A 23,840-nucleotide genomic window follows, 5' to 3' on the forward strand; every position below is an offset into this window, starting at 1 on the left:
CTTTGAGGCCGTGCATTGATTATCGGCTTTTGAATAAAATCACGGTTAAATATCAATATCCGTTGCCACTGCTGACTGATTTGTTTGCTCGCATAAAGGGGGCCAAGTGGTTCTCTAAGATAGATCTCCGTGGGGCGTATAATTTGGTGCGAATTAAGCAGGGGGATGAGTGGAAAACCGCATTTAATACGCCCGAGGGCCACTTTGAGTATTTGGTGATGCCTTTTGGTCTTTCAAATGCCCCTTCAGTCTTTCAGTCCTTTATGCATGACATTTTCCGTGATTATTTGGATAAATTTATGATTGTGTATCTGGATGATATTTTGATTTTTTCGGATGACTGGGACTCTCATGTCCAGCAGGTCAGGAGGGTTTTTCAGGTTTTGCGGTCTAATTCCTTGTGTGTGAAGGGTTCTAAGTGCGTTTTTGGGGTTCAGAAGATTTCCTTTTTGGGATATATTTTTTCCCCCTCTTCCATCGAGATGGATCCTGTCAAGGTTCAGGCTATTTGTGATTGGACGCAACCCTCTTCTCTTAAGAGTCTTCAGAAATTTTTGGGCTTTGCTAACTTTTATCGTCGATTTATTGCTGGTTTTTCTGATGTTGTTAAGCCATTGACTGATTTGACTAAGAAGGGTGCTGATGTTGCTGATTGGTCCCCTGCTGCTGTGGAGGCCTTTCGGGAGCTTAAGCGCCGCTTTTCTTCCGCCCCTGTGTTGCGTCAGCCTGATGTTGCTTTTTTGCCTTTAGCGGAGTTTGCCCTCAATAATCGGGCCAGCTCTGCCACCTTGGTGTCTCCCTTTTTCTGTAATTCGGGGTTTCATCCTCGATTTTCTTCTGGTCAGGTGGAATCTTCGGATTGTCCTGGAGTGGATGCTGTGGTGGAGAGGTTGCATCAGATTTGGGGGCAGGTAGTGGACAATTTGAAGTTGTCCCAGGAGAAGACTCAGCTTTTTGCCAACCGCCGGCGTCGGGTTGGTCCTCGGCTTTGTGTTGGGGACTTGGTGTGGTTGTCTTCTCGTTTTGTCCCTATGAGGGTTTCTTCTCCCAAGTTTAAGCCTCGGTTCATCGGCCCGTACAAGATATTGGAGATTCTTAACCCTGTGTCCTTCCGTTTGGACCTCCCTGCATCTTTTTCTATTCATAATGTTTTTCATCGGTCATTATTGCGCAGGTATGAGGTACCGGTTGTGCCTTCCGTTGAGCCTCCTGCTCCGGTGTTGGTTGAGGGCGAGTTGGAGTACGTTGTGGAAAAAATCTTGGACTCCCGTGTTTCCAGACGGAAACTCCAGTATCTGGTCAAATGGAAGGGATACGGTCAGGAGGATAATTCTTGGGTGACTGCCTCTGATGTTCATGCCTCCGATTTGGTCCGTGCCTTTCATAGGGCTCATCCTGATCGCCCTGGTGGTTCTGGTGAGGGTTCGGTGCCCCCTCCTTGAGGGGGGGGTACTGTTGTGAAATTGGATTTTGGGCTCCCCCTGTGGCCACTGGTGGAATTGAACTGGTGTGCATCATCCTCTCTGTTCACCTGTTTCCATCAGGATGTGGGAGTCGCTATTTAGCCTTGCTCCTCTGTCACTTCCATGCCGGTCAATATTGTAATCAGAAGCCTTTCTGTGCATGTTCCTGCTGCTAGACAACTCCCAGCTAAGTTGGACTTTAGTCCTTGTTTGTTTTTGCATTTTGTTCCAGTTCACAGCTGTAGTTTCGTTTCTGTGTCTGGAAAGCTCTTGTGATCTGAAATTGCCACTCTGATGTAATGAGTTAATACTAGAGTCTTAAAGTAATTTCAGGATGGGTTTTGATAGGGTTTTCAGCTGACCATGAAAGTGCCCTTTCTGTCTTCCTGCTATCTAGTAAGCGGACCTCAATTTTGCTAAACCTATTTTCATACTACGTTTGTCATTTCATCTAAAATCACCGCCAATATTTGTGGGGGCCTCTGTCTGCCTTTCGGGGAAATTTCTCTAGAGGTGAGCCAGGACTATATTTTCCTCTGCCAGGATTAGTTAGTCCTCCGGCCGGCGCTGGGCGTCTAGGGATAAAACGCAGGCAACGCTACCCGGCTACTGTTAGTTGTGCGGCAGGTTTAGTTCATGGTCAGTTTAAGTTTCCATCCTTCCAAGAGCTAGTTCTTATGTTTGCTGGGCTATGTTCTCTTGCCATTGAGAACCATAACACCAAACCTTACTATGTGATATAGCCATTTGATTTCTAGTTGTTATATTAAAGGATATATATGTATTGCGCTACACTATGGGTTGTATTAAGATATATGTAATGTTTGTTTTCAGATGAATTATCCCAAAAACTAAAGCCTTTGGGTGAAAAGGAGAGGGAAGTCATGATAGAACTCAAAAAGAAGGAATGTGAAAAGAGAGCACTTGAGTATGATGGGCAGATCAATGCCTGGGACATGCGATACTATATGAATCAGGTGGAGGAGACCACATACAGTGTGGATCAGAACCTTCTCAAGGAATACTTTCCTATGGAAGTTGTGACTACTGGTCTGCTAGCCATTTACCAAGAACTGCTGGGTCTGACATTTCAGCAAGAAAAATGTGCTCACATATGGCACCCAGATGTGTCCTTGTACTCAGTGAAAGATGTAAAGACAGGACAGCTAATTGGGAAGTTCTACCTCGACTTGTATCCTCGGTAAGGCGTAATTTACTTTTCATCTGTGGCCCAGGGGTTACATGTGGTTTGCTATGCCATTCTATATGTCCCCATACCATTTAGTCACAGATTGCTTGCCTTTGTGTGGCTGTTTGTATCTAGTTTCCATAACAATGAAAATGGAATGGAATTTTAGTATAATCAAGTCCCCTGATTCATTTGTTACTTCAGAAAAATATGATTCATACATATGGCCACCTATCTCCACGTTGTAATTTGACATTTAAGTTTCCCATGAGGAGAGCCATATTTGTGCAAGGCCTTCCCCCTATCCGAAGTGCTAAATGTGGGTGAAGGGGACTCTCATTATTCCCATAGGCACAATAGGTTTTATTCCTGCCCTTGGGAGTGATGCAACATGGCAGTGTGTCTCTGGGACTAGAAAAGGTTGCTCATCCCTGCACTACACCATGGTTTTCCTAACATTTGTCACTCAGATTACACAAGACTTTTTATTGTTTTAAAAAAATGTTATCTGCTATCTTAGGGAAGGGAAGTATTCCCACGCAGCTTGTTTTGGATTACAGCCTGGGTGTCTTCTATCAGATGGAAGCAGACAGATATCTGTTGCCGCTATGGTTGCCAACTTCACCAAACCAACCCTGGATGCACCATCACTTCTGCAGCACGATGAAGTAGAGACCTACTTTCATGAATTTGGACATGTAATGCATCAGATCTGTGCTGAGGTAGGTGCCACCTGGTTCTTTGTGTTTGACATACCTGTTTGTCAAGCTGCACCTTAAACCAGTCTACATGCCACAGGCAGATTTCGCAATGTTCAGTGGAACCCACGTGGAAAGAGATTTTGTTGAAGCGCCTTCCCAGATGTTGGAGAATTGGGTATGGGAGAGGGAATCTCTACAGCGCATGTCAAAGCATTACAAGACTGGAAGCCCCATTCCTGATGACACTTTGGAGAAGCTCATGAAATCACGTCTGGCAAACACAGGTATCCTTATAAAAATCCCAAGATATCATTGTCTGGTCAGTGATGTGATTATGTATTACACAGCGCTATTATACCCAAATCTAAGATCCGCAATAAGTATTCATGTGGGATTATTTGTATATACAAACATTGAATTAGTCCACTTTTCTAGGCGGGCAATTATACTCGTGCTTGGAGGAGCCAAAGATGAGTCCTTGAAAAGGAAATGTTCTGACTGGCACTTAAAACGTTCTAAAACATTTTAGTATGTATAAATGCATCAAATCCGCAATTTACTTGGAAAACCACACTGTAGCTGATGTTTCAGACCTGTATGGTCTTTGCTTGCAGTTCTTCATCGGTACTATAGTTCTAAGTTCACGTTCACACACCGTATTTAGTCAGTATTTTACCTCCGTAATTAAAAGCCAAAACCAGAAGTGGAAGAGTCAGAGGAAAAGTGTAATAGAAGCATGTCACCACTTCTGTATTTATCACCCACTCCTGGTTTTGGCTTACAGATATTGATGTAAAATACTGACCAATTACTGACCTTGTGATCGTGGCCTAAATATAAACCTATCACTATAGCAGAGACCGTTATTATGACCAGAGATGAAATCATATCAGTTTATTTAGACCAGCTAAATGAGGAATCTTTTAAAAGAGATACAACTCCGATTTAACCATTTCTGGGATATGGCAATATTTATTAGGAATACCCTTACAACACCTAAGACAAGGTGACTCTGATCGGGACTGTCCTACGATGTCTAATATTAAAAACCTTACCATGTGTCAGAGTTGACCTCAGTGAGTGAATAAGGTCAGACGAAAAGACCGGGTCCCAACCAGTGGACACCGGTCTTTATTTCTTGTAGGTTTTGTATGGATTTAAAACTATAGCATGCCTTAATTTAACATAGGTTATGGTATAGTCAATGCTTGGACCTTACAAAATTCATGTTAGCGTTGTGCCTGTTAATGGTACACTGAGGAAAATAAAACTTCAAATGAGGGTGCAGTGGTGCACGATTGGTGTTGCCAAGAGTTCAGTGCACAGTTAGTTCCCCCCCTTTTTTAATGTTTTGGGCTTCCCCCTGTTTCTGATTAAGAGCACTCTACCCGATGCAAGCAGTATGTAAAGTCAGCTGCCATACCTGTGGTCGGGGCGTGTTCTCCATGGATCCGCACAGCTGACACAATTTTTTACATTTTCGTGTCTATCAGTGTACTAAGAGATGTCGGCAGAGAGGAACTGGGGTGCAGAATGGGCACAGGCAGTGTCTATGCGCACAGACGCCAGCTGACTTTAAATAGTGCTCACTATGAGAAACAAGCAGTGTCAATCAGAAGTGGGCAAAGCACCCAACATGCAAATCAAAGTGGTCTAATGGACACCAACTACTTGATTATGCCAAAGGTGCACCAAAGCCATCTCACTAGCTTAAACATTTAAACAATATTTTCTCACGTACTGTAACACTAAAAGGTATAGTGCTAGTATGACTTTTATAGGGACAAAATCTCCTATGTCACAGTATGGCTCATTTAAAATCTATCTTGGGGTGATGAACTTAATTTAGTGCATGTCATACAAAATCGAAATGGCCAGAACCATTCCTCCTTGTGTATACTGGTCATATTGGTGAAGAAGAGGTTTGGCATTTCAGGACCATCCCTGCTCTGGCTACAATTGCAGTTATTTTATCAATTTTCTTTCTATGCTATCAGTTATGGAGTCTCCCATATCTTGCAGGTGTTCTGAATCTTCGTCAAATTGTGCTAGCAAAAATAGACCAAGCGCTTCACACACAGAGAAATGTAGACCCTGTTGATGAATATAGCAACTTATGTAAAGAGATTCTTGGCATTCCTGCAACACTAGGTGAGTGGGGTAAAATCCAGGGCTGTGGAGTCGGTAAGCCACAGTTGCGACTCCGATTCTTGGATTTTATCAGGTTCCGACTCCGACTCCTTCATAAATGGCCAATTCGTAACAATAAATTTACTGTTGTAAAATATTAACATCGTGCTTATTCAGTTTCTCACCATCGTATAAGTAATCAGACCACTTAGAGCAAAAACGATATTTATTAGAATACAATTAGAATATAGCAAATAACTTTTATAAACTTTTCTAAACTCTTGTAAGTAAATATGCAATAAACACTGTTATGCAGTTAATAAGAAGAAATCTATAAATTTGTCCTCAGAAAAAGTATTGCCTCTGTCAGATCCTCCTTCATGGAAGCCCTCAAATCTGATCTAATTATTTTGAGAGCAGAGAACAACCTCTCTACACTAACTTGGGTTGGTGGCAAAGCAGTAACCACTCGGGCAATATCTCTGACAATGTCAGGATACAGAGGAATCGCTTGTTGCACTGTTATTTTTGATGAACGGTCAAATTTCTCGATTTCTTTTAGTGCACATGAAAAATTCTGCTGAAATGTACTGGCTGTGTTCTTTGATGGGGATGACTCTTCTATGCAGGAACGCTTTGCACGGTCCTTGTGATCCAAATATTTTTCGAAATTAAATTCTTCATCAGTTGATGAGGGTGAAGATGTGGCAGGACGACCAAATTCTTCTTGTTCCTCCTGACTGTTCTGCAACCCTTTCATCCTCACTGCTATTTCAAACAGAGCTTCTTTTCCTTTAGTTAGCTGTTGATCATCTAGAAGAATCCGATGCATTGGGTCTACATAAACGGCTGCCAAAACAATATTATTTTGTAATAGTAGCTCCTCTCTCCGTTTCATTGATATAGCAATGCCACTTGCAATTAACCCTCCTCTTTAAGACAGGCGAAACATCAGGTTCTTCCACTCCTTTAAGAAAATACCTGGAGTTAAGTCCTCTGCTTGTAATTTTTTAGTCACTGTAAATGGGTGCTCTAGCAATTTTTCCAGCTCAGTCACCTGATTCCACTGACTTTCATTTAGCGTCAGTTGAGGGTTAGCCATGTCTACAAGAAAGGTTTTCAGTTCAACCAAGCGCTGAATCATTAAGTAAGTACTGCCCCATCGTGTGGCTTGATCAGTAATTGCCCCTTTTCCAGCACGTCTCTTCAAAATTGAGTAAACTTTAGGGGTTCTGGCAACAGTAGCCAATTTTCTCACCTTGCCAATCAGTGCAGCAGCATGTCCTTCTTGCAGACTGTCTCTTATAGCCAGCTGTAGCGTATGCACAACACAGCGCATGTGATAAATGAAAGAACGTATTGACAGTTTCAACAAGATCATCTAAACTATCATGTTGCTGTTCATCTGAAGCAACTTCAGTTTGCTCCTCAGTTACAATACTGTGTTCCTCTATTTCAAACATTTCTGTGTCTGTGGACCCAGAATGTTCTTCTAGCTGCTGGTCACCATCATTACTCTCATTCATTAGCTTAATAGTACTTATCATATTTGAAGCATTGTCAGTTACGACAGAAAGAACTTGCTCTTTTTTAAGTTCATAGTCTTGCAGAACCTTTTCCACCAAGACCTGGAGAAACTCACTGGTGTGATGAGCTTTGGTGTCTTTTACTGCCAATGTCTTGGTAACTATTTCATTTTTGTCACAAACAAATCGAACATTGATGGCAAAATAGTTCACTCTGTGACGTGTGCAGGCATCCATTTTAAGAAACAGAAAGCGTCCCTTGAGAGTTTTTTTAAGTTCTTCCTTTTGTTTAAAAGCTTCTTCGATTACTAATTTTCTAATACTCTCTCTCCAGAGAAACACCAAGCTAGCGGGCCATTTCCCCATTCAGACACATAAAAGCTGGTCGTGAAAATAATGAAATGGGCACACTATCCTTTACAACAAGCTCTATGATCTGTTTTTTAAATGTATCTACTGTCATTGTCACAGTAACTTTGTCACTGACAAAATATCTTGCAACTGATGGCTGCAAAGTTCTCTGCTCCTTTGTTTGGCTGGAAGATCTGGGCACTGGTTCATTGGTTTGGATGCAGTCTTTCTCATCCACTGCTCTCAGTACTTCTGGATGAAAGCGCTGTAAATGTCTCTTTAGATTAGAAGCTCTGGTAGGAGCATTTTTATCTTTGCCTGAATATGCACTGATCTTGGCTTCACAGCATTTGTTTTCGTCTGGATCATTTGTCATACACTGACAGACATAATGTTTTCTATCTTGAGTGATGGTGAAATGTTCAAATACAGCTGATTTAATGTGACGCTTCTTTGACATTCTCAGGTTTTTAATTCTGCATTCACAATCCAAATGACAATTGTTTTTCCTAAAAACAATTGTACAAAATTATTGCCAGGTCGTACAACTGATATAGTGGTCAGTAATACTGTTATTCCTCATGTACTCACAGTTAACTGATGCAAAGTTTGTTGAAAGGATAATACTTCTTACAGTCTTCCTCTTCTGAGTAGCAGCTGTGAGATGCTTGGAAGACGCACACCTAGTAATCATCTAGTCTAGAGGAGGAGCTTTACTACTAAGAATTTGCAACACATTTTCACTTTCAGTTTCATACATTGTAAGTAGGGGGGTTGGGGCAGCATGAGGTTAACCAAGTATAAGATAAGATAAGGGCAGTGGAGAACAGTGACACACAAGAAGTAAAGGTACCTTCACACTAAACGATATCGCTAGCGATCCGTGACGTTGCAGCGTCCTGGCTAGCGATATCATTTAGTTTGACAAGCAGCAGCGATCAGGATCCTGCTGTGATATCGCTGGTCGTTGAACAAAGTTCAGAACTTTAATTGGTCGTCAGACCGGCGTGTATCGTCGTGTTTGACACCAAAAGCAACGATACCAGCGATGTTTTACACTGGTAACTAGGGTAAACATCGGGTTACTAAGCGCAGGGCCGCGCTTAGTAACCCGATGTTTACCCTGGTTACCAGTGTAAAATGTAAAAAAAAAAAACAGTACATACTCACCTTCGCATCCCCCGGCGTCCGCTTCCCACACTGACTGAGCGCCATAAAGTGAAAGTGAAAGTACAGCACAGCGGTGACGTCACCGCTCTGCTGTTAGGGCCGGCGCTCACACAGTGCAGGGAAGCGGACGCCGGGGGACGCGAATGTAAGTATGTACTGTTTGTTTTTTTTACATTTTACGCTGGTAACCAGGGTAAACATCGGGTTACTAAGCGCGGCCCTGCACTTAGCAACCCGATGGTTACCCGGGGGCCTCTGCATCGTTGGTCGCTGGAGAGCGGTCTGTGTGACAGCTCTCCAGCGATCAAACAGCGGCGCTGCAGCGATCGGCATCGTTGTCGCTATCGCTGCAGCGTCGCTTAATGTGAAGGTACCTTAAGAAATGTCTATCTCCAGCAGAACTGCTTATCACTGTTGTTCATAGCTTGATAGAACATATATATTTGAGTAACATTTATAAAATTCATATGAAAGTTCAATTATGAAATATTGATAAATTTTTTTTTTTAAAGCTGGAGTCGGTACATTTCTACCGACTCCGACTCCAACCAAAACTAACTCCGACTCCACGACTCCGACTCCACAGCCCTGGTAAAACCTCTTCCTCTTACATTATTTTATAATTTATGTAAAAATTATGCCATAGAGCAAACGCACAGCGAAACTGCATTAACCCCTTAACGACATATGATATACCTATACGTCATGTTTGGATAAAGGTTGCAAACCGATGACTTGTGGACGAACGTGCGCTACACAGGAGCTGTGCCTGCACAATCTCCTGGAAGCTCAGCTTACGCGATAGCCGAGCCCTGGCTGTCACAGCCAGGACGGGTGTCCGTGCTGCTCCAGGCTGTTTAACCCCCTAAATGCCACGATTGGTATCAATTGTAACCTTAAACAGACTGGGAGAGGGAGGGGGCCTGATCATCAGTGTAACACTGGCAGTTATAAAGCATTAAAGTGCTTTTGCATTACAATACATTATACCAGTGATCAGAGTGATAAAAGCTAAAGTCCCATAGTTGGACTAGGTAACAAAGTTATTAAAAAATTGTAAAAATATTTTTTAAAAATAGGAGAATTTGGTTTCGTGTCCGTAACAACCTAATCTATAAAACTCACAATAGTTAACTCCTGCAGTAAACATCATAAAAAAACAAAAAAAGATTGTTTCATCATGCCACCGAGCAAAAAGTGGAATAAAACGTGATAAAAAAGACAAATGTAAACATAAATGGTATCTCTGAAAACGGCATCTTGTCATGCACAAAAATAAGTAGTAGTAGAAATTCACCGCACACTCTTGTTTGTTAGTTTGCAAGCGTGTTTTCACTTTTTATTCCAAAAATAATCTCAAACAGATAAAAAAGCCACAAGCAGTGAAGTGATATGGTTTGATACAACAACCCAACGTTTTGACCCTCCTGGGTCTTAGGGTACTGTCACACAGTGCAATTTTGATCGCTACGATCGTGACGTTCTAGCGATATCGTTACGATATCGCAGTGTCTGACACGCAGCAGCGATCAGGGATCCTGCTGAGAATCGTACGTCGTAGCAGATCGTTTGGAACTTTCTTTCGTCGCTTGATCACCCGCTGACATCGCTGGATCGTTGTGTGTGACACCGATCCAGCGATGTGTTCGCTTGTAACCAGGGTAAACATCGGGTAACTAAGCGCAGGGCCGCGCTTAGTAACCCGATGTTTACCCTGGTTACCAGCGTAAACGTAAAAAAAACAAACAGTACATACTCACATTCCGGTGTCTGTCCCCCGGCGTCTCAGCTTCTCTGCACTGTGAGCGCCGGCCGGAAAGCGAGCACAGCGGTGACGTCTGACGTCACCGCTCTGCTTTCCGGCTATGGTGCTTACACAGTGCAGAGAAGCTGAGACGCCGGGGGACAGACACCGGAATGTGAGTATGTACTGTTTGTTTTTTTTACGTTACGCTGGTAACCAGGGTAAACATCGGGTTACTAAGCGCGGCCCTGCGCTTAGTAACCCGATGTTTACCCTGGTTACCCGGGGACTTCGGCATCGCTCCAGCGCCGTGATTGCAACGTGTGACCGCAGTCTACGACGCTGGAGCGATAATCATACGACGCTGCGACGTCACGGATCGTGCCGTCGTAGCGATCAAAATGGCACTGTGTGACGGTACCCTTAGTCATGGGGTTGCTGAAGAGATAAGAAAACAAGGTATAAGACACCGAATACTATATACACTATATACATAATATACAAAGGAACATAAGGTAGCAAAGTAAGCCTGATCGCATCAATAGTAATAGTTGCCAATAGAGAAAAATGCATTTCTACTACTACGTTCTGGGGCTTTCACAGTCCATTCCGCCTGCACCTCATAATTTAGACCAGAGTGCACACCATTTTCTCCTTATCATGCACAAAAATAAGTCGCCATACGGCTCTGTCAGTGGAAAAATAAGTTAGAGCTCTCAAAATACAGAAATGCAAAACAATCTTTCTCCATCGCCACATTGGGGGACACAGAACCATGGGTGTTATGCTGCTGTCACTAGGAGGCTGACACTAAGCTGAGACAAAAAAAGGTTAGCTCCTCCCCTGCAGTATACACCCTCATGCTGGCTTCCAGAGACCCATTTCAAGCTTAGTGTCCATAGGAGGCACACTGGAATTTTTAACCTTTCTATTCCGGACGAAGGGGGCGACGGATTCTTTCATGTTCCGATCTCCCCCGAACCAACAACAGGCGAGCACGGGAGTTTCACCTCTCCGTATCCTCTCCTGCGACGTGGGATGCCACTGCCTGAGCTAACCCTTTTGGGCGACGGGCCCCTTCAAGGGCACCGATCTCCCCCCGACTCTCAGACGAGCTAGTGTTTTTACCTCCAGTATCCTCTTCTGTAGCCAGGCCTTTCATTGCCGGACATCTGCCCTGCCCACCAGGTTTCACCCTTGGCTGTACAGAGGCATTCTTTCACCGTGGCGTCCGTGCAGCCCCCACTGCATCACCACTGAAAAAAGAGCGGATGATGACAGGAGGCGGACGGTTCCTCTTCACCCCCCTTTTCAGGGGATGGTGGATGGAGGCTCCCCATTCCCTGCACCGTCCCATTCTTGAGATCCTGACAGGTTCCTGTGGGCAACAACTCACTTTCTCCCTCCTCTCGGGGTAAGTGCCTCGGGGGGGGGTCGGCCGCTTTGCGGTCCGGAGGGCTCCTTTTTACCGGCGGCACGTTTTTCCCTGGGCCACTTAGCCTCCGGCGTCCAGCGGCTGCACGCCAGGCCTGTGCTAGGCCGAAGCCGGGGGCTAAATTTGCGGCTTCGGCCTAGCACAGGCCGCATCCCGATAGGCTCCGCCCCCCTTTTCGCGTCATCCTGCGGCGCCGCCCCCCGGTACTGGCGCTTCTCACCGGCTGTGAGATCTCCCCGCTCTAATCTCGGCGGCCATCTTGGATTCTCCTCTGCACGCCGCAGTTCCAGCCGCAGCTTTCTGCACGTGCAGCGTTTTGTTCGCCGACCGTCACCAGCTACTGCCGATTCTCTCTCTCCCTCGTTACGGGACACAGGACCTCAGGTAAGGAGACCACGTCAGGTTCTCCCCTGCAGTACACCCTCGCTTCCTTAGTTCTAGACCCTGTGGTCTATCTTACATTAGGGTACATCATGTCCCAGACAAGATCTAAAGCCGCCTCAAAGGTGCATACTACCTTTTTTTCTGCGTGTACCACCTGCCAGGCTCCACTCCCTCGGCCTCAGCCTTCCCCCCTCTACTCAACCTGCAGTGCCCAGGAGCCCTCCACCGCCACCGACCCCGGGGTAGCTATTCCCCCTGCGTGGGTCGCTTCACTATCTCAGTCCGTGGTTTTTTTAGCCAATGCCATCAAATCCATTCAGAACCCCTCTGGGGAGCGGGGTAATCCTTTTCATGGTTTAAGAGATCCCTCTGTAACAGGGGAATCGTCGGCCAGCAGGGGCCGCTCTCTCCGGAAAGAGGCACGGTCATCCAGAAAACGGATCCGCACTTCTTCTCCTGAGCGCTCTCCTCACCAATCAGGTTCTGGCAGCTCCACCTCTCGCTCACCCTCTCTAGGGGCTCGTAGCGTTCACGACTCGGTATATGAGTCTGATGCATCCTTAGACCCGGATGCTCCGGAGTTTAGATCTACAGTTGACTCTCTCATTGAGGCAGTCAATCACACCCTCAAAGTGGACGATGACCCTAACTCGACTCCGGACTACTGTCTCCTTTACTAGAGCCAAGCGTTCCCATAAGACATTCGCCTCTCACCCAGATTTCCTGGATATAGTCAGGCGACATAAGGAGCGTCCGGATAAGCGTTTCACGGGCAAAAAGGCCCTGGAATCGAAGTATCCCTTTTCCGCAGATCTTGTTAAAGACTGGACGGAATCCCCATTGGTAGATCCTCCGGTTTCGCGCCTAGCTTCAAAAACTCTCTTATCCGTTCCAGATGGCGCTTCAATTAAGAACCCCACGGAACGTCAGCTAGATTCCCTAGCTCGCTCTGTTTACGAAGCCTCTGGTTCTTCTCTATTTCCCTCCTTCGCCGCGGCTTGGGTGGCCAAGGCGATGGTTTCCTGGGCAGATGCTCTAGCAAAATCGGTACGGGAACAGGCTCTCCCGTCTGAGGTGGCGGACCTTGCCAAGCAGATTGCCATGGCTGGTGATTACGTGATGTACGCATCCCTCGATGCAGCGAACTGTGCAGCTACGGCGGCTTCAAACGCCATCACCATCAGAAGAACCATTTGGCTCAGAGTGTGGCGTGCAGATTCTCCCTCCTCATTCACAGGTCAGGAGGGGGAAAGTATCAGGGGCTCATTGTTTCAACAAACTAGGTCAACATGTCATTAGCATATTAGCAAACAATACGGTACTGTGGAGGCTGATATCAGAAGGCAGCAACAACCATTCATCAATTAGCAAATAACTCCTACAAGAGAACACCATGAAAATAAGTAAAATAGAAATATACCCAAAAATGATACCGACATAGCATATCACACCAGGGGTGCCCAAACTTTTACATGCAACTGTATATGTATGTATAGAAGTCTCTTGAAACCATTTTAAGAAACCGATGACTTAGTTAGGTCCAGAGATATTTTGACGGTGACAGAACCCTCGTGATTTGGGCTCTGTATGCCACTATTTTTTCTTTGAAACGAATAAACTGATAAGTAATTGAGGTGTAGTAGTTGAGGTGTAATGGCTGTGTCTGACCGTACAGGAACATGTCTGATCAAATCCTAGTTCCTGGGCAGGGGAGAAAGCAAAAGAGCGTATACAGACATAGCATGGGATCACAGATGATTATTTTTGTGAGACAAAACCTTTCCCTGCTTGTTTACAAAATTACTTTTGCTGAGGTATAACAACTCTGATTTAGTGCTGTCCTGTCTGTATCCTCTATTTTGCGTCCTCCCCTGCCCTGGAGCTTTGGTACGATCAGACCTGTACCTGTACAGTCAGACACAGCCATTACACAGTACACAGCAGGAGCACAGGTATAAGATTATCTCCGCACAGAGACATTTTATTTTTTACATTCAGTTGTGCAGCTTAAAGGGAACCTGTCACCCCCAAAATGGAAGTTGAGCTAAGCCCACCGGCATCAGGGCTTATCTACAGCATTCTGGAATGCTGTAGATAAGCCCCCGATGTATCCTGAAAGATGAGAAAAAGAGGTTAGATTATACTCACCCAGGGGCGGTCCCGCTGCGGTGGGTGTCGCGGTCCGGGGCCTCCCATCTTCTTACGATCACGTCCTCTTCTTGTCTTCACACCGCTTCTCCGGCGCAGTCGTACTTTGTTCTGTTGAGGACAGAGCAAAGTACTACAGTGCGCAGGCGCTGGGAAAGGTCAGAGAGGCCCAGCGCCTGCGCACTGCAGTACTTTGCTCTGCCCTCAACAGGACAGACAAAGTACACCTGAGCAGGAGCCGCGGCGTGAAGACAAGAAGAGGACGTCATCCTATGAAGATGGGAGGCCCCGGACCACGACGCCCATTGGACCGCAGCTGGACCGCCCGTGGGTGAGTATAATCTAACCTCTTTTTCTCATCTTTCAGGATGTATCGGGCTTATCTACAGCATTACATAATGCTGTAGATAAGCCCCTGATGCCGGTGGGCTTAGCTCAACTTCCATTTTGTGACATAGCAGCTAAAAATATAGCCTTATTCAGCGTCTGCACTGCATTCCCTAAATTCTTATATAAACCCCCTGACTCCCCTTGTATACTCCCGAATACCTTTTTTAATTTTCTTCCGAGCTGTATGGTAATCATTAGTGATGAGCGAGTGTACTCGTTGCTCGGGTTTTCCCGAGCATGCTCGGGTGATCTCCTAGTATTTATGACTGCTCAGAGATTTTGTTTTCATGCGGCAGCTGAATTATTTACAGCTACTAGCCAGCCTGAGTACATGTGGGGGTTGCCTGGTTGCTAGGGAATCCCCACATGTAATCAAGCAGGCTAGTAGCTGTAAATCATTCAGCTGCGGCAATGAAAACGGAGTCTCCAAGCAGTTAAAAATACTCTGAGACCACCCAAGCGTGCTCAGGAAAACCCGAGCAACGAGTACACTCGCTCATCACTAGTAATCATCTCAGTCCGGTCCGATTGGTGTGGTTTTAGGCCTCTATATCCCTCCTCCTGGCTTCTGCTCGCGTCCTCCTGACATGGGTAACAATCCACATCGCCATGCGACATGCAGTTGAGCAAAACATGCTGTGCCAGGTGTGAAATGCAATATTCCTGAGCAGGCGCAAGATGTCACACGGCGTAAGAGGTGTCATCCATGAAGTAGGACGGCGAGCAACAGCCAATAGGAGTGATGTAGAGGTCCGAAACCACGCCCATCTGACTGGACTGAGAAGATTACCATACAGCACGGGGGAAATTAAAAAGGGTTTTAGGGCGTATGTAAGGGGAGTCGAGGTTATACAAGGATTTAGGGAATGCAGCTCAGACGCTGAGTAAGGTGATATTTTTAGCTGCTATGTCACAAAACTGGTGACGGGTTCCCTTTAATTGTAGTCTAAAATCTATTAATTAAAATAAACCATGTTAGTGTGACAACCCTTTTAAGGGGATAATATGATATTCACCTAAAACAACCATTGTATTTCAGGGACAAATATGCCTGCTACATTTGGTCACCTTTCTGGAGGTTATGATGCCCAGTATTATGGATATCTGTGGAGTGAGGTCTATTCAATGGACATGTTTTACACACGGTTTAAACAAGAAGGAATTATGAACCAAAAGGTAAGACTTGGGGAAGTCACAGAATATCATGTGTTTATTAGAAAGTGTGAATTAAAGGGGTTTTCCCTCAGACACAGTTCATTCTAACCAATAGATCTGCTGTGACCACCTGATGTAATGTCTGTATCCTCTCTTTTGTTTCTTCCCCTGGCCAGGAGGGACACTGCCATTACACAGTACACAGCAGGGGCACATTTATAAGATTCTTGGCACAGGAACAATTGTGGAACTTATTATTATTCCAAGACCTATTGATTAAAATCAACTTTAAAATTAACTTTGTTCTTGGGATAACGCCTTTAAAATATTTGTCACAATACAGATGATGAAAAATCACTTTAGTGGACACAATATATATTATTGCTGCACTCTCCAGTATTGGTTTTATATTCTTCAGTGATCTTACATGGTCGCCTCAAGAGCTTTACATTGGGGTCAAGCTGTAGATTTGAATGCAATTTCACTAAAGACGGTGGGGTTTTTTTGCACCAACACCATATATACAGTGTGGTTTTTGCACCAACACCATATACACTATGTTCCAAATTATTATGCAAATGATATTTTTCTCGGATTTTCCTAAATGGTCGGTCCAAATGAGTCAGTCTAATAAAAGTCATCACCCGTTAGATTATACATCGAATTTCATTGAAGAAACCTCCCAATAATAACAGCATAATCTCCAAAATGAATAAAACCTCAAAATGCACTGTTTCAAATTATTAGGCACAGTAGAATTTCTAGACATTTGATATGTTTTAAAGAACTGAAAATGCTCATTTGTGGAATTTGCAGCATTAAGAGGTCACATTCACTGAACAAAAAAGCTATTTAACTCCAAAACATCCTAACAGGCCAAGTTACATGTTAACATAGGAACCTTTCTTTGATATCACAAATTCTTGCATCCATTGAACTTGTGAGTTTTTGGAGAGTTACTGCTTGTATTTCTTTGCAGTCAGAATAGCCTCCCAGAGCTGCTGTTTTGATGTGAACTGCCTCCCACCCTCATAGATCTTTTGCTTGATGATACTCCAAAGGTTCTCTATAGGGTTGAGGACAGGGGAAGATGGTGGTAACACCATGAGTTTATCTCCTTTTATGCCCATAGCAGCCAATGACTCAGAGGTATTCTTTGCAGCATGAGATGGTGCATTGTCATGCATGAAGATAATTTTGCTCTTCAAGGCACGTTTCTGCTTTTTATACCATGGAAGAAAGTTGTTAGTCAGAAACTCTATATACTTTGCAGAGGACATTTTCACATCTTCAGGAACTTTAAAGGGCCCTACGAGCTGTTTCCCCATGATTCCATCCCAAAACATGACTCCTCCACATCCTTGCTGACGTTGCAGCCTTGTTGGGACATGGTGGCCATCCACCAATCATCCACTACTCTGTTGTGAATTTGGATTCTGGGCTCCCCCGGTGGCCGCTTGTGGAATTGGACTTGTCATCCTCTTTCCTGTTTCACCTGGTTCCATCAGTAGTGGGTGTCGCTATTTAAGCTCATTTCTCTGGTGGTTTCTTGCCGGTCAACAATGTTATCTGATGCCTCTCAGTGCTTGTTCCTGCTTCTAGACAACTACTGATAAGTTGGACTTTTGTCCATGTTTTGTTTTGCCTATTTGTTCCAGTTCACAGCTGAAGTTTTGTTACTGTGTCTGGAAAGCTCTCGATGATCAGGGATTGCTACTCTGGCGTTATGAGTTAATGCCAGAGTTTAAGGTAATCTCTGGATGGTGTTTTGTTAGTGTTTTTCTGCTGACCATGAAAGTATACTATCTGTCTTCTGCTATCTAGTAAGCGGACCTCAAATTTGCTAAGACTATTTTCCTGCTGCGTTTGTTGTTTCATCTGAACTCACCGTCATTATATGTGGGGGGCTACTGTCTTCTTTGGAATATTTCTCTAGAGGTGAGCCAGGTCTTATATTTCCCTCTGCTAGCAATTTAGGTCTTAGGCCAGAGCTGGGCATCTAGCGATAAATAGGAAATGCTACCTGGCTATTTCTAGTTGCGCGGCAGGCTTAGTTCATGGTCAGTATAGTTCCATCTTCCGAGAGCTTGTCCCTCTATAGGCTTGCTATGATCTTTGCCTGCAGAGATCATGACAGTTTGACCGGCCCATAAAGTGTTAAAGACCCAGGTTGAGAAAGGAGAGTTATAAGAAGTCTGCTGGAATTTTTTTTTTTTTTTTTTTTTTTTTCCTCCAGTCTGCCTTGCTGCAGTCTTTTTTCTCTCTCTCCTCCTAATCTCTGTATGCTCTGTGTGCACCTGACAATAATGGATCTCCAGAGTGTAAATGCGGGTTTGAATAATCTCATCACGAAAGTACAAAATTTACAAGATTTTGTGGTACATGCTCCGGTATCTGAACCGAGAATTCCTTTGCCGGAGTTCTTCACAGGGAATAGAGCTAGCTTCCAGAATTTCCGAAATAATTGTAAGCTTTATTTGTCCCTGAAGTCTCGTTCAGCTGGAGACCCTGCTCAGCAGGTTAGGATTGTGATTTCCTTGCTCAGGGGTGACCCTCAAGATTGGGCCTTCTCATTGCCAGCAGGGGATCCTGCGTTACGCGATGTGGATGCGTTTTTTCTGGCCTTGGGCTTGCTTTATGAGGAACCTCATTTGGAACTTCAGGCAGAAAAAACTTTGATGGCACTATCTCAGGGGCAAGATGAAGCTGAAGTTTTCTGCCAAAAATTCCGTAAATGGTCTGTGCTTACTCAGTGGAATGAGTGCGCCTTGGCGGCAACTTTCAGAGAAGGTCTCTCTGATGCCGTTAAGGATGTTATGGTGGGGTTCCCTTTGCCTGCAGGTCTGAATGAGTCCATGACAATGGCTATTCAGATTGATAGGCGTCTGCGGGAGCGCAAACCGGTGCACCATCTGGCGGTGTCTATGGAAAAGACGCCAGAAAGTATGCAGTGTGATAGAATTCTGTCCAGGAGCGAGCGACAGAATTTTAGACGGAAGAATGGATTGTGTTTCTATTGTGGGGATTCTACTCATGTTATATCAGCATGCTCTAGGCGTACAAAGAAGCTTGATAAGTCTGTTTCCATTGGCACCATTCAGTCTAAGTTTATTTTGTCTGTAACCCTGATTTGCTCTTTGTCATCCATTGCCACGGACGCCTATGTTGACTCTGGCGCCGCTCTGAGTCTTATGGATTGGTCCTTTGCCAATCGTTGTGGTTTTGATTTAGAGCCTTTGGAGACTCTTATTCCTCTGAAGGGGATTGACTCCACCCCATTGGCTAATAATAAACCACAATACTGGACACAAGTAACCATGCGTATCAATCCGGATCACCAGGAGATTATTCGTTTCCTGGTGCTGTATAATTTACATGACGATTTGGTACTGGGATTGCCATGGTTGCAGTCTCACAACCCAGTCTTGGACTGGAGAGCAATGTCTGTGTTGAGCTGGGGATGTAAGGGTATTCATGGGGACGTACCTTTGGTTTCTATTTCGTCGTCCATTCCCTCTGAAGTCCCTGAGTTCCTCTCTGATTATCAAGACGTCTTTGACGAACCCAAGCTTGGGTCGTTACCTCCGCACCGTGAGTGCGATTGTGCCATAGATTTGATACCGGGTTGTAAATATCCAAAGGGTCGTTTGTTTAATTTGTCTGTGCCGGAACATGCTGCTATGCGGGAATATATAAAGGAGTCTTTGGAAAAGGGACATATTCGTCCATCTTCTTCTCCCTTGGGAGCTGGGTTTTTCTTTGTCTCAAAAAAAGACGGCTCTTTGAGACCATGTATTGATTATCGGCTTCTGAATAAGATCACTGTTAAGTATCAATACCCATTGCCATTGCTTACTGATTTGTTTGCTCGTATAGAGGGTGCTAAGTGGTTCTCTAAAATTGATCTTCGTGGGGCGTATAATTTGGTGCGGATCAGGCAGGGGGATGAGTGGAAGACCGCATTTAATACGCCCGAGGGCCACTTTGAGTATTTGGTCATGCCTTTTGGTCTTTCTAATGCCCCTTCAGTTTTCCAGTCTTTTATGCATGATATTTTCCGCGATTTTCTGGATAAATTTATGATAATATATCTGGATGATATTCTGATTTTTTCTGATGACTGGGACTCTCATGTCCAGCAGGTCAGGAGAGTTTTTCAGGTTCTGCGGTCTAATTCTTTATGTGTGAAGGGGTCTAAGTGCGTTTTTGGGGTCCAGAAAATCTCCTTTTTGGGGTATATTTTTTCTCCCTCTTCCATTGAGATGGATCCCGTCAAGGTGCAAGCTATTTGTGACTGGACTCAGCCCTCCTCTCTTAAGGGTCTTCAGAGATTTTTGGGCTTTGCCAACTTTTACCGCCGATTTATTGCTGGTTTTTCGGATGTCGTTAAACCACTGACTGATTTGACCAGACAAGGCGCTGATGTTGCTAATTGGTCCCCTCATGCTGTAGAGGCCTTTCAGGAGCTTAAGCGCCGTTTTGCCTCTGCCCCTGTGTTGCGTCAGCCTGATGTGAATCTGCCTTTTCAGGTTGAGGTTGACGCTTCGGAGATCGGAGCTGGGGCAGTGTTGTCGCAGAAAGGTTCCGACTGCTCCGTCATTAGGCCTTGTGCTTTCTTTTCTCGCAAATTTTCGCCCGCAGAGCGGAATTATGATGTTGGGAATCGGGAGCTTTTGGCCATGAAGTGGGCGTTTGAGGAGTGGCGCCATTGGCTCGAGGGGGCTAGGCATCAGGTGGTGGTATTGACTGACCACAAAAATTTGATTTATCTTGAGACTGCCAGACGCCTGAATCCTAGACAGGCGCGCTGGTCTTTATTTTTTTCTCGCTTTAATTTTGTGGTGTCATACCTACCGGGTTCTAAGAATGTTAAGGCAGATGCCCTTTCTAGGAGTTTTGACCCGGACTCTCCTGGTAATTCTGAAACCACAGGTATCCTTAGGGAGGGAGTAATTTTGTCGGCCGTTTCTCCTGATCTGCGGCGGTCCTTGCAAGAGTTTCAGGCGGATAGACCGGATCGTTGTCCGCCTGATAGACTGTTTGTTCCGGATGATTGGACCAGCAGAGTCATCTCTGAGGTACATTCTTCTGCATTGGCAGGTCATCCCGGAATTTTTGGTACCAGGGATTTGGTGGCAAGATCCTTCTGGTGGCCTTCCCTGTCACGAGATGTGCGAGTTTTTGTGCAGTCATGTGACGTTTGTGCTCGGGCCAAGTCTTGTAGTTCTCGGGCTAGCGGACTGCTGTTGCCCTTGCCTATTCCTAAGAGGCCTTGGACACACATCTCGATGGATTTTATTTCAGATCTGCCTGTTTCCCAGAAGATGTCTGTCATCTGGGTGGTCTGTGACCGTTTCTCTAAAATGGTCCATTTGGTTCCTCTGCCCAAGTTGCCTTCTTCTTCTGAGTTGGTTCCTCTGTTTTTTCAGAATGTTGTCCGATTGCACGGTATTCCTGAGAATATTGTTTCTGACAGAGGTACCCAATTTGTGTCTAGATTTTGGCGGGCATTCTGTGCTAGGATGGGCATAGATTTGTCTTTTTCATCTGCTTTTCACCCTCAGACTAATGGCCAGACCGAGCGGACTAATCAGACCCTTGAGACATATCTGAGGTGTTTTGTCTCTGCTGACCAGGATGATTGGGTTGCTTTTTTGCCATTGGCAGAGTTCGCCCTCAATAATCGGGCCAGTTCTTCCACCTTGGTGTCCCCGTTTTTCTGTAATTCGGGGTTTCACCCTCGATTTTCCTCCGGTCAGGTGGAATCCTCGGATTGTCCTGGAGTGGATGCGGTGGTGGAGAGATTGCATCACATCTGGGGGCAGGTTATGGACAATTTGAAGTTGTCCCAGGAGAAGACTCAGCGTTTTGCCAACCGTCATCGTCGTGTTGGTTCTCGGCTTTGTGTTGGAGATTTGGTGTGGTTGTCTTCTCGTTTTGTCCCTATGAGGGTCTCTTCTCCTAAGTTTAAACCTCGGTTCATCGGCCCTTATAGAATATTGGAGATTCTTAATCCTGTTTCTTTCCGTTTGGACCTCCCTGCGTCCTTTTCCATTCATAACGTTTTTCATCGGTCGTTATTGCGCAGGTATGAGGTACCTGTTGTACCTTCAGTTGAGCCTCCTGCTCCGGTGTTGGTTGAGGGTGAGTTGGAGTACGTTGTGGAGAAAATTTTGGACTCTCGTGTTTCCAGACGGAAACTCCAGTATCTGGTCAACTGGAAGGGTTACGGCCAGGAGGATAATTCTTGGGTCAATGCATCTGATGTTCATGCTTCTGATCTTGTTCGTGCTTTCCATAGGGCTCATCCTGGTCGCCCTGGTGGATCTGGTGAGGGTTCGGTGCCCCCTCCTTGAGGGGGGGGTACTGTTGTGAATTTGGATTCTGGGCTCCCCCGGTGGCCGCTTGTGGAATTGGACTTGTCATCCTCTTTCCTGTTTCACCTGGTTCCATCAGTAGTGGGTGTCGCTATTTAAGCTCATTTCTCTGGTGGTTTCTTGCCGGTCAACAATGTTATCTGATGCCTCTCAGTGCTTGTTCCTGCTTCTAGACAACTACTGATAAGTTGGACTTTTGTCCATGTTTTGTTTTGCCTATTTGTTCCAGTTCACAGCTGAAGTTTTGTTACTGTGTCTGGAAAGCTCTCGATGATCAGGGATTGCTACTCTGGCGTTATGAGTTAATGCCAGAGTTTAAGGTAATCTCTGGATGGTGTTTTGTTAGTGTTTTTCTGCTGACCATGAAAGTATACTATCTGTCTTCTGCTATCTAGTAAGCGGACCTCAAATTTGCTAAGACTATTTTCCTGCTGCGTTTGTTGTTTCATCTGAACTCACCGTCATTATATGTGGGGGGCTACTGTCTTCTTTGGAATATTTCTCTAGAGGTGAGCCAGGTCTTATATTTCCCTCTGCTAGCTATTTAGGTCTTAGGCCAGAGCTGGGCATCTAGCGATAAATAGGAAATGCTACCTGGCTATTTCTAGTTGCGCGGCAGGCTTAGTTCATGGTCAGTATAGTTCCATCTTCCGAGAGCTTGTCCCTCTATAGGCTTGCTATGATCTTTGCCTGCAGAGATCATGACACTACTCCATCCATCTGGACCATCCAGGGTTGCTCGACACTCATCAGTAAACAAGACTGTTTGAAAATTAGTCTTCATGTATGTCTGGGCCCACTACAACCGTTTCTGCTTGTGAACACTGTTTAGGGGTGGCAGAATAGTAAATTTATAAACCAAAGCAAGCCTTTGAAGGATCCTACACCTTGAGGTTCGAGGGACTCCAGAGGCATCAGCGGCTTCAAATACCTGTTTGCTGGTTTGTAATGGCTTTTTAGCAGCTGCTCTCTTTATCCGATGAACTTGCCTGGCAGAAACCTTCCTCATTATGCCTTTATCAGCACGAACACGTCTGTGCTCAGATTCAGCCACAAATCTCTTAACCGTAAGATGATCACACTTAAATTTTCAAGAAATATCTAATGTTTTCATCCCTTGACCAAGGCATTGCACTATTTGATGCTCTTCGGCAGCAGAGAGATCCTTTTTCTTTCCCATGTTACTTGAAAACTGTGGTTTGCTTAATAATGAGGAACATCATTTTTAAGTAGTTTTCCTTTAATTAGAATCACCTGGAAAACTAATTATCGCATGTGGTTAAGATTGATTTCAGTGATCCATTGAGCCCTGAGACACAATGCCATCCATGAGTTTATTTGAAAAACAAAACAATTAAATCGTTTTGACGCTTAAATCCAATTTGCATAATAACTTGGAACACAGTGTATGCACAGTGTGGTTTTTGCACCAACATCATATATACATAGTGTGGTTTTTGCACCAACACTGTATATATACACTACCATTCAAAAGTTTAGGGTCACCCAGACAATTTTGTGTTTTCCATGAAAACTCATACTTTTATTAATCAACTGAGTTGCCAAATGAATTTAAAATCTAGTCCAGACATTGACAAGGTTCGAAAAAAAATTTTTATTTGAAATAATAATTTTCTCTTTCAAACTTTGCTTTCGTCAAAGAATGCTCCCTTTGCA

General features: G+C 44.7%; 1 protein-coding gene across 2 annotated transcripts in view; it reads left to right on the plus strand.

Annotated features, from left to right (window-relative positions):
* The window catches only part of THOP1 (thimet oligopeptidase 1), an 80,969-nt gene that overhangs the window by 45,893 nt on the left and 11,236 nt on the right, over window positions 1-23,840 (plus strand). For both annotated transcript variants that reach the window (XM_077271643.1, XM_077271644.1), the window contains exons 8-12: window positions 2,298-2,664; window positions 3,173-3,374; window positions 3,451-3,637; window positions 5,376-5,504; window positions 15,671-15,807. In XM_077271643.1, coding sequence (XP_077127758.1) covers window positions 2,298-2,664; window positions 3,173-3,374; window positions 3,451-3,637; window positions 5,376-5,504; window positions 15,671-15,807 — 1,022 coding nt within the window. The remainder of the gene's footprint in view (window positions 1-2,297; window positions 2,665-3,172; window positions 3,375-3,450; window positions 3,638-5,375; window positions 5,505-15,670; window positions 15,808-23,840) is intronic.

This window comes from Ranitomeya variabilis, chromosome 1, assembly GCF_051348905.1.
Source record: "Ranitomeya variabilis isolate aRanVar5 chromosome 1, aRanVar5.hap1, whole genome shotgun sequence".
NCBI classification, from domain to species: Eukaryota; Metazoa; Chordata; class Amphibia; order Anura; family Dendrobatidae; genus Ranitomeya; species Ranitomeya variabilis.